The sequence below is a fragment of the Oncorhynchus gorbuscha genome, unplaced genomic scaffold, assembly GCF_021184085.1.
Source record: "Oncorhynchus gorbuscha isolate QuinsamMale2020 ecotype Even-year unplaced genomic scaffold, OgorEven_v1.0 Un_scaffold_1484, whole genome shotgun sequence".
Taxonomy (NCBI): Eukaryota; Metazoa; Chordata; class Actinopteri; order Salmoniformes; family Salmonidae; genus Oncorhynchus; species Oncorhynchus gorbuscha.
Genome location: NW_025746250.1, coordinates 34643 through 51494, shown reverse-complemented (window position 1 = coordinate 51494; position 16852 = coordinate 34643). Strand labels below are relative to the sequence as shown.

Sequence of the window (16852 nt, the reverse complement as noted above, 5' to 3'; positions counted from 1 at the left end):
TCCCCTCTAATGAAAAGACCATGGAGATGTCCCTCTGTAATGAAAAGACCATGGAGATGTAAGAAACCCTCTGAAAAGACCATGGAGATGTCCCCCAGTAATGAAAAGAATGGAGATGTCCCTCTGTAATGGACCATGGAGATGTCCCTCTGTAATGAAGACCATGGAGATGTCCCTCTGTAATGAAGACCATGGAGATGTCCTCTCTGTAATGAAGACCATGGAGATGTCCCTCTGTAATGAAGACCATGGAGATGTCCCTCTGTAGTGAAGACCATGGAGATGTCCCTCTAGGTAGTGAAAAGACCATGGAGATGTCCCTCTGTAGTGAAAAGACCATGGAGATGTCCCTCTGTAGTGAAAAGACCATGGAGATGTCCTCTGAAGACCATGGAGATGTCCCTCTGCAATGAAGACCATGGAGATGTCCCTCTGCAATGAAGACCATGGAGATGTCCCTCTGAAAAGACCATGGAGAATGAAAAGACCATGGAGATGTCCCTCTCTAGTGAAAAGACCATGGAGAATGAAAAGACCATGGAGATGTCCCTCTGTAATGAAAATACCATGGAGATGTCCCTCTGTAATGAAAAGACCATGGAGATGTCCCTCTGTAGTGAAAAGACCATGGAGATGTCCCTCTGCAATGAAGACCATGGAGATGTCCCTCTGCAATGAAGACCATGGAGATGTACCTCTGCAATGAAGACCATGGAGATGTCCCTCTGCAATGAAGACCATGGAGATGTCCCTCTGCAATGAAGACCATGGAGATGTCCCTCTGCAATGAAAAGACCATGGAGATGTCCCCCTCTAATGAAAAGACCATGGAGATGTCCCCCTCTAATGAAAAGACCATGGAGATGTCCCCCTCTAATGAAAAGACCATGGAGATGTCCCCCTCTAATGAAAAGACCATGGAGATGTCCCCCTCTAATGAAAAGACCATGGAGATGTCCCCCTCAATGAAAAGACCATGGAGATGTCCCTCTGCATGCAGAGTTCAACAGAGTTCAAGTGAAGGTCAAGCAAATCGTAGAGAAAGCAGACTGTATTGCAATCATCTCTGATGGGTGGTCGAATGTTCGTGGCCAAGGAATAAATAACTACATCATCTCCACCCCTCAACAGTATTCTACAAGAGCACAGACACAAGGGACAACAGACACACCAGACTCTACATTGCAGATGAGCTGAAGGCAGTCATCAATGAGACCACAGAAGGTATGTGAGAAGAATAAGAGAACTACATTGAAGCTGCCCAGCAACACCCGTTGGGGTGGTGCCGTCATCATGTTTGACAGTCTCCTGGAGGGGAAGGAGTCTCTGCAAGAAATGGCCATATCAGTCTGCCGAATGGACAGCTCCGTCAAGAGGATCCTCTGGTAAGCAAAAACCATAGAGAGCCATTGAGGAGACAATGCCATGATGTTCAGACTCTGCTGCAGATGAAAGAGAATAAATCCATACTGCCCTGAAGACCACTTCATGTTGCTGGAAACTGCCTTCTGAAATACATCAAAAAGCATGAAGACTTCTGCCTGAAGCCCATGGACACGCTGCAGCGTACATTTGGACCCCAAGTCTGCTGGTAAGAGCATCCTGTCTGGTGCAGAGATCAACAAGGCCTATGGTGTCATCACTACAGTGTCTCGCCACCTTGGCCTGGATGAGGGCAAGGTTCTTGGCAGTCTGTTGAATCCACTTCCAAGCAAGGGCTTTGGGATGGAGATGCACCATGGTAGTCGTGACAACATATCTCATCAGCCACCTGGTGGAAAGGACTTTGTGGATCTGAGGCTCTTTCCCCTGTTGCCTCCATCATCCTCCAAATCACACCCCCCAAAAAATTGGTGGCCATCCTGGCAAATATGAGGCTTTTTGAGCCTGACAACGAGCCATCCTCAACAAGGTTGGAAAGGGACAGTGAAGATGAGGCCTCAGTCTGATGTTTAAGAGGTGGACATTGAGGAGGTCCAGGGAGAAGACATGGAAGCCTGAGAGGAAGACAACCAAAGCTTTAGTTTCTACACTATAATTTTACAGATTTATGTTGAATACATTTTTGGGAGATGCGATGGATCAATATTCAATATTCCCTTTCTGTTGTTGTTCAGTGAAATCATCCCATGAGAAGAGTCAACTCATTTAATTAAAGTTCAATTCGTACAAAATATTTTTTTGTATTTCTATTGGAAGAATTTAATCATTTGAATTATGTCTACATATGAAAAGGTAAAAGGTTTATGTTTCTGTCTCCATATGATATGGTAAATATATCCAATGCAAAAAACATCTACATTTAAATGGTATTAATATTAATTTGCATATATTTCTGTTAATTCCCATATATTCCCGTTAATTCCCACGGAAAGTTTCCACCTCTGAATATTCCCCAAAATGTGCAACCCTACTTACTCATCTCTCTTAAATCATTAGGCGATCCTCTTCCTCGTCCTGACTCATGACTGTTTGTTTTGCCTTATGTCCAACTCTTTGAGATGTAATGAAAAGTCTAAATCCACGGTGTTATGTTGTTCCTCTGCAGACCAGAAAGTGGTTCCGTTGTTCCAGGAGGAGGACAGCCAGCAGAGGGCGCTCATAGGCCTGGTGAGTCACAAGATACAGCAGCCATGATACTCTGGGTGGAAGGTGCCCTCGGGCACAGACAGCTCTAGGCTCTATGTTAAACTGATCTTAGATCAGTGTCAGCACTGTTTTAGTGCTGGGTTGGAATGCAGGCTTGTCCAGCTTACCAAGACCAAGGTTCATCAGGGCAAGCAGTTAGCTGACAACACACAACACGCATGATAAAAATAGTTGTCCCTTTTGATCCTGACATTGCAGTCTATTCCCAGGAGTTTTTAGCCTTGCAGCAGCAACTATTTCCAACCTGAAATTGCTGTTCCTGAGGTTTAAGTGACGTTAGCGTTTCAGCAGGTTCTATTCTACCTAATCCCCAGTTGATCCTCTCAGCATCAAAACACAAGGGTAGTCTAACTGTGATCCTCTCAGCATCAACCAGCAGGGTAACTATCTACCTATCCCCAGTTGTAAAACACTAGGGTAGTCTAACTGTGGTCCTCTCAGCATCAACCAACAGGGTAACTATTCTACCTATCCCCAGTTGTAAAACACAAGGGGTCTAACTGTGGTCCTCTCAGCATCAACCAGCAGGGTAACTATTCTACCTACCCCCAGTTGTAAAACACAAGGGTAGTCTAACTGTGGTCCTCTCAGCATCAACCAGCAGGGTAAGTATTCTACCTACCCCCAGTTGTAAAACACTAGGGTAGTCTAGCTGTGGTCCTCTCAGCATCAACCAGCAGGGTAACTATTCTACCTATCCCCAGTTGTAAATCACTTTAAGTCTAACTGTGATCCTCTCAGCATCAACCGGCAGGGTAACTATTCTACCTATCCCCAGTTGTAAAACACTAAAGGGTAGTCTAACTGTGATCCTCTCAGCATCAACCAGCAGGGTAACTATTCTACCTATCCCCAGTTGTAAATCACTAGGGTAGTCTAGCTGTGGTCCTCTCAGCATCAACCAGCAGGGTAACTATTCTACCTATCCCCAGTTGTAAAACACAAGGGTAGTCTAACTGTGATCCTCTCAGCATCAACCAGCAGGGTAACTATTCTACCTATCCCCAGTTGTAAAACACAGTAGTCTGTAAAATCAACCAGCAGGGTATTCTACCTATCCCCAGTTGTAAAACACTGGGTAGTCTAACTGTGGTCCTCTCAGCATCAACCAGCAGGGTAACTATTCTACCTACCCCCAGTTGTAAAACACAAGGGTAGTCTAACTGTGATCCTCTCAGCATCAACCAGCATCATTCTACCTATCCCCAGTTGTAAAACACTAGGGTAGTCTAGCTGTGGTCCTCTCAGCATCAACCAGCAGGGTAACTATTCTACCTATCCCCAGTTGTAAAACACTAGGGTAGTCTAGCTGTGGTCCTCTCAGCATCAACCAGCAGGGTAACTATTCTACCTATCCCCAGTTGTAAAACACAAGGGTAGTCTAACTGTGATCCTCTCAGCATCAACCAGCAGGGTAACTATTCTACCTATCCCCAGTTGTAAAACACTAGGGTAGTCTAGCTGTGGTCCTCTCAGCATCAACCAGCAGGGTAACTATTCTACCTATCCCCAGTTGTAAAACACTAGGGTAGTCTAGCTGTGGTCCTCTCAGCATCAACCAGCAGGGTAACTATTCTACCTATCCCCAGTTGTAAAACACTAGGGTAGTCTAGCTGTGGTCCTCTCAGCATCAACCAGCAGGGTAACTATTCTACCTATCCCCAGTTGTAAAACACTAGGGTAGTCTAGCTGTGGTCCTCTCAGCATCAACCAGCAGGGTAACTATTCTACCTATCCCCAGTTGTAAAACACTAGGGTAGTCTAGCTGTGGTCCTCTCAGCATCAACCAGCAGGGTAACTATTCTACCTATCCCCAGTTGTAAAACACTAGGGTAGTCTAGCTGTGGTCCTCTCAGCATCAACCAGCAGGGTAACTATTCTACCTATCCCCAGTTGTAAAACACTAGGGTAGTCTAGCTGTGGTCCTTCAGCATCAACCAGCAGGGTAACTATTCTACCTATCCCCAGTTGTAAAACACAAGGGTAGTCTAACTGTGATCCTCAGCATCAACCAGTCTATTCTACCTATCCCCAGTTGTAAAATCAAGTCCTGTGATCCTCTCAGCATCAACCAGCAGGGTAACTATTCTACCTATCCCCAGTTGTAAAACACAAGGGTAGTCTAACTGTGATCCTCTCAGCATCAACCAGCAGGGTAACTATTCTACCTATCCCCAGTTGTAAAACACTAGGGTAGTCTAGCTGTGGTCCTCTCAGCATCAACCAGCAGGGTAACTATTCTACCTATCCCCAGTTGTAAAACACTAGGGTAGTCTAGCTGTGGTCCTCTCAGCATCAACCAGCAGGGTAACTATTCTACCTATCCCCAGTTGTAAAACCTAGGGTAGTCTAGCTGTGATCCTCTCAGCATCAACCAGCAGGGTAACTATTCTACCTATCCCCAGTTGTAAAACACAAGGGTAGTCTAACTGTGATCCTCTCAGCATCAACCAGCAGGGTAACTATTCTACCTATCCCCAGTTGTAAAACACTAGGGTAGTCTAGCTGTGGTCCTCTCAGCATCAACCAGCAGGGTAACTATTCTACCTATCCCCAGTTGTAAAACACTAGGGTAGTCTAGCTGTGGTCCTCTCAGCATCAACCAGCAGGGTAACTATTCTACCTATCCCCAGTTGTAAAACACTAGGGTAGTCTAGCTGTGGTCCTCTCAGCATCAACCAGCAGGGTAACTATTCTACCTATCCCCAGTTGTAAAACACTAGGGTAGTCTAGCTGTGGTCCTCTCAGCATCAACCAGCAGGGTAACTATTCTACCTATCCCCAGTTGTAAAACACAAGGGTAGTCTAGCTGTGGTCCTCTCAGCATCAACCGGCAGGGTAACTATTCTACCTATCCCCAGTTGTAAAACACTAGGGTAGTCTAGCTGTGGTCGTCTCAGCATCAACCAGCAGGGTAACTATTCTTAGGCTCGTCAGCTCTGCTCCCAGCAGGCTATTCCACCTGCAGGTCAGATAGGTCTCTCCTGCTCCAGGAATGTGTACCTGCAGTGTGTGTGTGTGTACCTGCAGTGTGTGTGTGTGTACCTGCAGTGTGTGTGTGTACCTGCAGTGTGTACCTCAGTGTGTGTGTGAACCTGCAGTTTGTGTGTGTGTGTGTGTGCCTACCTGCAGTGTGTATGTAAGTCCCAGTAGGCTCCTGCTCCACTCTCCTTCCTGATAATAAGAATGTAGGACAATGTTAGAGGAGCAGGGAAACAGGGACACAGAGGAACAGGGGAACATCAAGGGAACCACACACACACACACACACACACACACACACACACACACACACACACACACACACACACACACACACACACACACACACACACACAAGACACACCTTCAATGTGAAGTGTTGTGTTTCCTATAGATGGTGGACAAGCTGAGAGAGCACCTCAACAGACACCTGCCTCGCCTGGGGAAGAAGAAGATCGACGTGCTGGTGGTGAACTACGTGGCCAAGCTGGTGTGTGTTCTTATTCTACATGACCCAAACACTGTTTCCATTGTTTTTGCGGTTACACAAAGAAAGGCCTGAGACAGACAGATTGTAGTTGAGAAATGACAATAACCATTATCCTCCAATACATGTACTTCCTCCTGCGGATGACAGATCTACTTCTCACTGTTCACAGCTCAGTTATGACGTCAGAGCGGCTCTGTACAGTACATCATACATAGATATCACTGACTGAAGAAAACCCTGAACCTCACATGGAAATAGCGCACTCCATATCAGGAAGACACAAGCCTTTCCATAAAGTGTGTGTGTGAGAGATTGTCTGTGTGTGAGAGATTCTGTGTGTGTGTGTCAGGAGTAAATGTGGTAGTGTTTCTTCCTGTTATTGCAGTAAGAGAGAGAGGAGAAGAGGATGTGAGTGGTCATGCTTGGTCAGTCACAGTGTGTGTTAGTTGGCTAGCGGTGTGTGTGTGTATGTTAGTCGGCTAGCGTGTGTGTGTGTGTGTGTGTGTGTCAGGTTGTGAAAGTTAGTGTATAAATAAATCATAGTAACACCTGATTCTCCAGTGTTGTTGGCACAGACTACTATTCATTTGTTGCTCAGTGAAAATAGGAAGTGTTCAGTGTGTGAAACTGTGAAACAGGAAGTGTGGAAACGTTTTAATAGTGGTCTTATCATGTAAAAGTAAATCAGATGTTTAATTCATCCCTGACTCTTTTTTCTCTGTGTGTGTGTATTTGGTATGTGTGGGTGTTTGGTATGTGTGTTTGGTGTGTGTGTGTTTGGTGTGTGTGTTTGTGTGTGTGTTTGTATGTGTGTGGTTGTCGTGTGTGTTGTGTGTTTGGGATGTGTGTTTGGTGTGTGTGGTGTGTGTGTGTGTGTATTCATTTGTTGCTGATCAGACGCATGCTGGAGTCTGTGTGGCTGAAGTAAAACTAGGCCCTCTGGTGCTGTGCTTGTGTTGTGTGTGTGTGTTAGTGTGTGTTTAGTTTGTGTTAAACAGGTTAGTGAAGTTTGTGTTAGTGTGTGTGTTTAGTTTGTGTTAAGTGTGTGTTAGTGTGTGTTTAGTGTGTTTTAGTGTGTGTTTAGTTTGTGTTAGTGTGTTTAGTTTGTGTTAGTGTGTTTAGTTTGTGTTAGTGTGTGTGTTTAGTGTGTGTTAGTGTGTGTTTAGTTTGTGTTAGTGTGTTTAGTTTGTGTTAGTGTGTGTTTTAGTTTGTGTTAGTGTGTGTGTTTAGTTTGTGTCAGTGTGTTTAATTGTGTTTAGTTTGTGTTAGTGTGTTTAGTTTGTGTTTGTTTCTCTGTGTTAGTTTGTGTGTGTAGTTTGTGTTAGTGTGTTTAGTTTGTGTTAGTGTGTGTGTTTAGTTTGTGTTAGTGTGTGTTTAGTGTGTGTGTTTAGTTTGTGTTAGTGTGTTTAGTTTGTGTTAGTGTGTGTTTAGTGTGTGTTAGTTTGTGTGTTAGTTTGTGTTAGTGTGTTTAGTTTGTGTTAGTGTGTGTTTAGTGTGTGTTAGTTTGTGTGTGTAGTTTGTGTTAGTTTGTGTGTGTAGTTTGTGTTAGTTTGTGTGTGTAGTTTGTGTTAGTGTGTGTTTAGTTTGTGTTAGTGTGTGTGTTTAGTTTGTGTTAGTGTGTGTGTGTGGTAGTGTGTGTGTTTAGTTTGTGTTAGTGTGTGTGTGTGTGTTAGTGTGTGTGTGTAGTTTGTGTTAGTGTGTGTGTGTGTGTGGTAGTGTGTGTGTTTAGTTTGTGTTAGTGTGTGTGTTTGTCTACAGTGTGTGTGTGTCTGTGTGTGTGTGTGTGTGTGTGTGTGTCTAGTGTGTGTGTGTCTACTGTGTCTACAGTGTGTGTGTGCAGTGTGTATGTGTGTCTACAGTGTGTATGTGTGTCTACAGTGTGTGTGTGTGTGTTAGTGTGTGTGTGTCTACAGTGTGTATGTGTGTTAGTGTGTGTGTGTACAGTGTGTAAGTGTGTGTGTGTCTACTAGTGTGTGTGTGTCTACAGTGTGTGTGTGTCTACAGTGTGTGTGTGTCTACAGTGTGTGTGTGTGTCTACAGTGTGTGTGTGTCTACAGTGTGTGTGTGTGTGTCTACAGTGTGTGTGTGTGTTAGTGTGTGTGTGTGTTAGTGTGTGTGTGTGTGTGTGTGTGTGTCTACTGTGTGTTGTGTGTGTGTGTTACTGTGTGTTGTGTGTGTGTGTGTGTAGTGTGTGTGTGTTAGTGTGTGTGTGTGTAGTGTGTGTGTTGTGTGTGTTGTGTCTGTGTGTGTGTTGTGTTTGTGTGTGTGTGTGTTAGTGTGTTTTTGTTTGTGTTATCGTGTGTTTTTAGTTTGTGTTAGTGTGTTTTTAGTTTGTGTGTGTGTGTTTAGTTGTGTGTGTAGTGTTTAGTTTGTGTTGTGTGTTGTGTGTGTTTAGTTTTGTGTTGAGAGTGTTTTTAGTTTGTGTTGTGTGTGTGTTTAGTTTGTGTTAGTGTGTGTGTTTGTGTTAGTGTGTGTGTGTGTGTTGTTACAGTGTGTGTATGTGTGTGTGTGTCTACAGTGTGTGTGTGTGTACAGTGTGTTGTGTTAGTGTGTGTGTCTACAGTGTGTATGTGTGTGTGTTAGTGTGTGTGTGTTTAGTTTGTGTTTAGTTTGTGTTAGTTTGTGTTAGTGTGTGTGTGTAGTGTGTGTGTTTAGTTTGTGTTAGTGTGTGTGTGTCTACAGTGTGTGTGTGTGTGTGTCTACGTGTGTGTGTGTGTGTGTGTGTGTGTGTGTGTGTCTACAGTGTGTGTGTGTGTGTCTACAGTGTGTGTGTGTGTCTACAGTGTGTGTGCAAGTCCTGTCCCATTGATGTTTACTATCCTCTCTGCTGTAGAAAGCAGCGGGGGAGTTCAGCAGAGTGGGCCGTGTTTCACGTGATGTGTCGGATACTGGAGGCTACAAAGACTCTGTGTCTCCCCCTCCCTCCTGGTAAGAAGAACCCTGTTTAATCATCTCAAAATAACACTGTTTATTCATGTATTTGACCTTGTTCAACCTTCTCGAAATAACCAAGGCGTTAAACTTATTTTAACCTCCCTGTCCAGTGTCTCAATATAACAAAGCCCTTCAACAGAGCTTATAGAGAGCCGGCCTCTACAATATTAAATACATATTCAAGCAAATGGCATCTGACGTGGTGTTGCTGTGTGTCTGCAGGGTATCACACTCTACTGTCCGTGTTGGGGGTTCGCTGTCTCCCCAGACACACCTTCCTGCAGTACGTTGACCATGGTGTGCTGCAGCTCACCGAGACCTTCGTCTCACGACTCATGACAGGTTCACGCTGCACACACACACACACACACGCACACACACACACACACACACACAGACACACACACACACACACACACACACACACACACAGCGCACACACACACACACGCGCACTACACACGCATGCACACACACACGCACACGCACTACATGCACACGCACGCACTACACACACACGCAATACGTGCATATACCCTGTATATACACACATACACACAATTTATCAGATGGCATGATTCAGCTATTGTGCCATAATGTAATTTCTCAGTAATTACTACAGGAAGGTGTGTCCTCATCAAAACTGAGTCAGAGAGCTGGCAATACAGTTCTGTACTTTTCCCCAGTAAGCTGGAACCTCTTAGATTCATTATTGTCTTACTTACAGTGTAACTGTGTCTGCCTCCTCCATGCTTCAATACAGATTAATACTGTAACCGTGTCTGCCTCCTCCATGCTTCAATACAGATTAATACTGTAACCGTGTCTGCCTCCTCCATGCTTCAATACATTAATGCTGTAACCGTGTCTGCCTCCTCCATGCTTCAATACAGATTAATACTGTAACCGTGTCTGCCTCCTTCATGCTTCAATACAGATTAATACTGTAACCGTGTTGAAAGTGGGTTCTGGTCAAAAGTAGTGCACTATTTAAGGAATGGCATTTGGGACGTACACCTAGAGGTCAATCTAATCTAACAGAGGACACTAATAGCAATAGCTCAGTCACAAAATATAAGATGCCACTTTGTTCATTGATTTATCATGGTCACTGTAACTGTCAAAAAGCCTTTGAGTTATAGGTCTTGGGAGTTCAGTGTGAAGGTGACATTACAAAGTTATAAAGATACAGTACACACACACACATACTATGAAGTACATGTTCATCAAAGTTTATACAACAGGTGGGTCTAGTCTTGAATGCTGATTGGTTAAAACCGCATTCTGTCACAAATGACCACCGGCTAAATCTATGACGTTGAAATGGAAGGGTGTTAAACTCTTCCTTAGTGACAGTTTTGATGAAGTGAACAACTTTTTTTTCTTCTCTGCTAGCCGGCCCTCTCTGCTAGCCGGCCCTCTCTGCTAGCCGGCCCTCTCTGCTAGCCGGCCCTCTCTGCTAGCCGGCCCTCTCTGCTAGCCGGCCCTCTCTGCTAGCCGGCCCTCTCTGCTAGCCGCCGGCCTCTCTCGGCCCTCTCTGCCCCTCTAGCCGGCCCTCTCTGCTAGCCGGCCCTCTCTGCTAGCCGGCCCTCTCTGCTAGCCGGCCCTCTCTGCTAGCCGGCCCTCTCTGCTAGCCGGCCCTCTCTGCTAGCCGGCCCTCTCTGCTAGCCGGCCCTCTCTGCTAGCCGGCCCTCTCTGCTAGTCGGCCCTCTCTGCTAGCCGGCCCTCTGCTAGCCGGCCCTCTCTGCTAGCCGGCCCTCTCTGCTAGCCGGCCCTCTCTGCTAGCCGGCCCTCTCTGCTAGCCGGCCCTCTCTGCTAGCCGGCCCTCTCTGCTAGCCGGCCCTCTCTGCTAGCCGGCCCTCTCTGCTAGCCGGCCCTCTCTGCTAGCCGGCCCTCTCTGCTAGCCGGCCCTCTGGATGCAACTCGCTGTTGGCTGGGCTCCCTGCCTGTGCCATTAAACCCCTTCAACTCAGACTGCTGAACCTCTCTGCTAGCCGGCCCTCTCTGCTAGTACAGCGGCCCTCTCTGCTAGCCCCCAATGGTTTCACGGCCCTCTCTGCCCGGCCCTCTCTGCTAGCCTGGCCGGCCCCTCTGCTAGCCGGCCCTCTCTGCTAGCCGGCCCTCTCCTAGCCGGCCCTCTCCCTCTCTGCTAGCCGGCCCTCTCTGCTAGCCGGCCCTCTCTGCTAGCCGGCCCTCTCTGCTAGCCGGCCCTCTCTGCTAGCCGGCCCTCTCTGCTAGCCGGCCCTCGAAGCAACACACATCTTAGGTTGTATTCTTAACTCGTTGCGGCTTTTCTCTGGGTCATTCAATGATGTGTCGCCCAAATCTGAAAAGATCAAAACAGCTAAATGTTCCACTCATCCATTTTAGTTTTGGCAACAAAGTGTTGATTTAGCTAGTCAACTGAAAATAAAGAGTTGTGTATGTTGCTATGACAACCAGCTCAATTTGTTGTCTGTCTAGTTCGGATACATTCACGTTATATGAGAAGGTAGAGAAAAGATCATTAAGAAAAGGAAGGAGAGACTGACAGCAAGTTTTCTACAAATTTCTGCTGTTGAAAACCAAATGACACTATAAGAAATGGGAGATAATGTCTAGATGCTTTTTATAGTGGAGATCAAGTTTATGCATTTCCTGGCAGGGTTGATGAGGCAGTCATAAGGAGCTAATGAGGCATGATTTAGCCTGTGATAGAACATGTGCTCTCTCGTTAGGACACTGTTGTTTCATAATAGTTTTTGCGACTGCACTTGAAGAAACATTAAAAGTTAATTAAATCTCCCGGGTTGACGGACCTTCATGTCTTAAAGTAATGATGGACTCATTTATCTTTGATTATTTGAACTGTTCTTGACATACTATGGACTTGGTATTTTACCAAATAGGTCTGTCTTCTGTACACCACCTCTACCTTGTCACAACACAACTGATTGGCTGGTACTGTAGTTGGAGTGAGGGACTAGAGTGAGGGACTAGAGTGAGGGACTAGAGTGAGGGACTGGAGCGAGGGACTGGAGCGAGGGACTGGAGAGAGAGGGACTGGAGCGAGGGATTGAGGGACTGGAGCGAGGGACTGGAGCGAGGGACTGGAGCGAGGGACTGGAGGGGACTGGAGCGAGGCACTGGAGCGAGGCACTGGAGCGAGGGACTGGAGCGAGGGACTGGAGCGAGGGACTGGAGCGAGGGACTGGAGAGAGGGACTGGAGCGAGGGACTGGAGCGAGGGACTGGAGAGAGGGACTGGAGAGAGGGACTGTGTTGTGTAGATGTTGCACAGTGTAGTGTTTGCCAAGACAATGATCATGGAATGTAAGCGCTAGAAGCCCAAGTGCCAGTACCACTCCCACCCACAGTCCTGCAGGGTTTTATCCCTGTTAGATACAAGCTCAGACTAAACATGCCCTCATCCCTCATCCAGTTTGAAATGCAACAATAATTGCATTCATATCTTCATATCTATAGTTGTTTCTATACAAAGATATTGAAGTGTTATTGCTATACCCAAACAGTTTGCTTGAGAGAATCTGAATGTCTTGACTTACACTCTTGTAATACAAAGGTCAACTCATACAAACCCTCCCAGACAGACAGTCAGTACCTAGTAGGAAGAAGGGTGCAATGCATACAGCCCTCGATACCCTTTCATGCTTGGACAGGTTTCTCAATACTTGCATTGACATCTCAATCTTTTAAGATATCCCATTACAATACAGTCTTATGTTAAGATGTTACAAGACCCAAACAGTGGGATGTTAGTGTTCCTGTTACCACACGGACTCTGTTTGTACCTGGTAACAATCAGAAGGCAATACTAGAAAGTGTATCATGCTTGGCCAGTTTCAGTACAGTTTATATCACAGCTCTTCCTCAGGGGACAAACAAAACAATCTCTGAAGATGAAAGCAAAGTACAAAACATGATTGTTTTCAATTTTTTCATTTAGACGGTGAAAAGGAAAATGTCAGCATTCTGGGGAATAAGTTCTGTGTAAGAAAGTGGCTAAATGAATTGGTGTATTTGCTCTTAAAGTGTTTAGAATAATGTAGTAGTTAGAGATGGTTGATAATGTTTGATAATGGACTTGACCTTGGTGTTTTTCACACTCCCAAAAAGTCCTCCTGGGACAATAGAAACAGTATTACTGAAGATTAAAGGTTTGGATGATTTTAAGTTGATTAAAAAACGGTTTATTTTTCCTCTTGTGTAGATCTAGACAACAGTGATGCCAACGAGGAGCTGAAGTTCAGCATTCTGAAGAGACTACCAGAGGTAAAGTTACATTTCTCTCAAAGGTGTTATTTGCATCTTGTAGTTGCTGCTGTTTGTTACTTCCTGCTGTCTAAGCAGTGGAATGTGATGATTGTTTTAGCCAATCAGATGATTCTTGGACTGTTGTTGCAGCCCAGAGGGGAAGTGAAGAAGGTACAACAGAGAAACAGACTCATTCCTTCTGCTCTTCATTCTCATATTTATAGGGGGGATTCCGTCCCGAGTGAAGCGAGCGGAAATGGAACGTAATTCCCTTCAGATACACTTCTCTCTCTGCATAGTCTGACCTCTGTGTTTGGGGTGGAGGTCAGAGTGTGGTGGAGGTGTCTACAGACATCGTAGTCTGACCTCTGTGTTTGGGGTGGAGGTCAGAGTGTGGTGGAGGTGTCTACAGACATCGTAGTCTGACCTCGGTTGTGTTTGGGGTGGAGGTCAGAGTGTGGTGGAGGTGTCTACAGACATCGTAGTCTGACCTCTGTGTTTGGGGTGGAGGTCAGAGTGTGGTGGAGGTGTCTACAGACACTTCGTAGTCTGACCTCGGTTGTGTTTGGGGTGGAGGTCAGAGTGTGGCGGAGGTGTCTACATTCTGACCTCTGTGTTTGGGGTGGAGGTCAGAGTGTGGTGGAGGTGTCTGACGTATTCTGACCTCGGTTGTGTTTGGGGTGGAGGTCAGAGTGTGGTGGAGGTGTCTACAGACATCGTATTCTGACCTTGGTTGTGTTTGGGGTGGAGGTCAGAGTGTGGTGGAGGTGTCTACAGAGTCTGATGGTTGTGTTTGGGGTGGAGGTCAGAGTGTGGTGGAGGTGTCTACAGATTCTGACCTTGGTTGTGTTTGGGGTGGAGGTCAGAGTGTGGTGGAGGTGTCTACAGACATCGTATTCTGACCTCGGTTGTGTTTGGGGTGTGTTTGTGTCTACAGGTGGAGGTCAGAGTGTGGTGGAGGTGTCTACAGACATCGTAGTCTGACCTCGGTTGTGTTTGGGGTGGAGGTCAGAGTGTGGTGGAGGTGTCTACAGACATCGTATTCTGACCTCGGTTGTGTTTGGGGTGGAGGTCAGAGTGTGGTGGAGGTGTCTACAGACATCGTATTCTGACCTCTGTTGTGTTTGGGGTGGAGGTCAGAGTGTGGTGGAGGTGTCTACAGACATCGTATTCTGACCTCTGTGTTTGGGGTGGAGGTCAGAGTGTGGTGGAGGTGTCTACAGACATCGTATTCTGACCTCGGTTGTGTTTGGGGTGGAGGTCAGAGTGTGGTGGAGGTGTCTACAGACATCGTAGTCTGACCTCTGTGTTTGGGGTGGAGGTCAGAGTGTGGTGGAGGTGTCTACAGACATCGTATTCTGACCTTGGTTGTGTTTGGGGTGGAGGTCAGAGTGTGGTGGAGGTGTCTACAGACATCGTATTCTGACCTCGGTTGTGTTTGGGGTGGAGGTCAGAGTGTGGTGGAGGTGTCTACAGACATCGTATTCTGACCTCGGTTGTGTTTGGGGTGGAGGTCAGAGTGTGGTGGAGGTGTCTACAGACATCGTATTCTGACCTCGGTTGTGTTTGGGGTGGAGGTGTCTACAGATACTTCGTATTCTGACCTTGGTTGTGTTTGGGGTGGAGGTCAGAGTGTGGTGGAGGTGTCTACAGAGATCGTATTCTGACCTGGTTGTGTTTGGGGTGGAGGTCAGAGTGTGGTGGAGGTGTCTACAGACATCGTATTCTGACCTCGGTTGTGTTTGGGGTGGAGGTCAGAGTGTGGTGGAGGTGTCTACAGACATCGTATTCTGACCTTGGTTGTGTTTGGGGTGGAGGTCAGAGTGTGGTGGAGGTGTCTACAGACATCGTATTCTGTGTTTGGGGTTTGGGGTGGAGGTCAGAGTGTGGTGGAGGTGTCTACAGATACTTCGTATTCTGACCTTGGTTGTGTTTGGGGTGGAGGTCAGAGTGTGGTGGAGGTGTCTACAGAGATCGTATTCTGACCTCGGTTGTGTTTGGGGTGGAGGTCAGAGTGTGGTGGAGGTGTCTACAGACATCGTATTCTGACCTCGGTTGTGTTTGGGGTGGAGGTCAGAGTGTGGTGGAGGTGTCTACAGACATCAGAGTGTGGCGGAGGTGTCTGACCTGACCTTGGTTGTGTTTGGGGTGGAGGTCAGAGTGTGGTGGAGGTGTCTACAGACATCGTATTCTGACCTTGGTTGTGTTTGGGGTGGAGGTCAGAGTGTGGTGGAGGTGTCCACAGATACTTCGTATTCTGACCTCTGTTGTGTTTGGGGTGGAGGTCAGAGTGTGGCGGAGGTGTCCACAGATACTTCGTATTCTGACCTTGATTTAATTCCCTCATAATTCCACCACCTTTTACGCACGATGAAACCATGAATAAGGTCTAATGAACCTATTGGTCTCAAGTGGGACAGTGAAATAGGCTATAAATAGCTGAGCCGTTATTCAGAATTTGAATTGTATGCCCTCATCATTTGCGTGGATGTAACGTGGAGATCCAGGCTACAGGCGTCTGTAGGGCTCAACCTCCTGACTTGATGTATGCACTTTAAAATGTTTGAATTATATTCCTGGGCTTTTCGCCGGTTTATTTGACTATTTGTATCATGTTAAATATTAGGCACTATATCAGGAGCCACCATCAGTAATACCCACATACATTTATAAGTGTTAGTTTTCTTCAATTTGTACCTTACATTTAGCATCATTCCATTCTGTTGACCTTCCTTTCCACTGTCATGTCAGTGTCGTTGTTCCTGAAGGTCGCTAGCATTACTGAATCATATAGACTAACGTTGTGCAATAATGTAGGACATGTAGCCTATTAGATCATTATGGAACTCAGACCACACGTAGCAGGTTAAACCTGGAGCCTGACTCACGGTTCACCACGACCAGACCGGTGTGAGAATCAGGGTAGACTCACGGTTCACCACGACCTGGACCGGTGTGAGAATCAGGGTAGACTCACGGTTCACCACGCCTGGACCGGTGTGAGAATCAGGGTAGACTCACGGTTCACCACGCCTGGACCGGTGTGAGAATCAGGGAAGTTCACCCCTATTCTACACTTTTTCCACCTTCCAATGTTTCATACATTGAATCATACCACTGTATTTTTAAATTCATAAATATATTTTGAGTAAAGGCTCTCCAAACCGGTTGGTTTATGATTCATACATACTTTCTTAAGACTAAAATGTGCCTAAATAATCTATCAAATCAGAGTATTTAAAAATAAATCTACCAGTTGAAATGGAGACGAAGATGTATGGATGTCTTTCTTTCATTGATCCCTATTGATCTGAACCCGTTATCTCTATCTATTCTAGTCTGTCAACAACATTATAATTAAGGGTACACCGTATTTAAAGGGATGGCTTAAGCCGGGTGTGCACTACATTATCTTGGCCCTGATTTAGCTGTCCCAGACAGGTTTTTGAGATCGGAGACACAATCCCCAGAAGAAGCCAGTGAGATGACGTTGTTCCGCAGGATGTGTAGAGTCTCCAGAAGGAGCGATGACTACTACTAGTAT

General features: G+C 46.1%; 1 protein-coding gene and 1 long non-coding RNA gene across 4 annotated transcripts in view; one reads left to right on the top strand and one right to left on the bottom strand.

The window, feature by feature from the left end:
- Positions 1–16852, top strand: part of LOC124023033 (gamma-secretase activating protein) — a 44808-nt gene that overhangs the window by 27033 nt on the left and 923 nt on the right. For 2 of the 3 annotated variants that reach the window (XM_046337609.1, XM_046337610.1), the window contains 5 exons: positions 2549–2610; positions 6026–6121; positions 8955–9049; positions 9278–9397; positions 13265–13326. In XM_046337609.1, coding sequence (XP_046193565.1) covers positions 2549–2610; positions 6026–6121; positions 8955–9049; positions 9278–9347 — 323 coding nt within the window. In that variant the 3' untranslated portion in view covers positions 9348–9397; positions 13265–13326. Of the gene's footprint in view, positions 1–2548; positions 2611–6025; positions 6122–8954; positions 9050–9277; positions 9398–13264; positions 13327–16852 lie in introns of those variants that run through there. The other variant, XM_046337611.1, reaches the window with a different exon arrangement.
- Positions 1939–6306, bottom strand: LOC124023035. Its single transcript, XR_006836652.1, has 4 exons — positions 5996–6306; positions 5776–5823; positions 2419–2607; positions 1939–1997 (listed from the first exon to the last, which is right to left on the bottom strand). It is a non-coding gene; the product is annotated as an uncharacterized LOC124023035 (long non-coding RNA).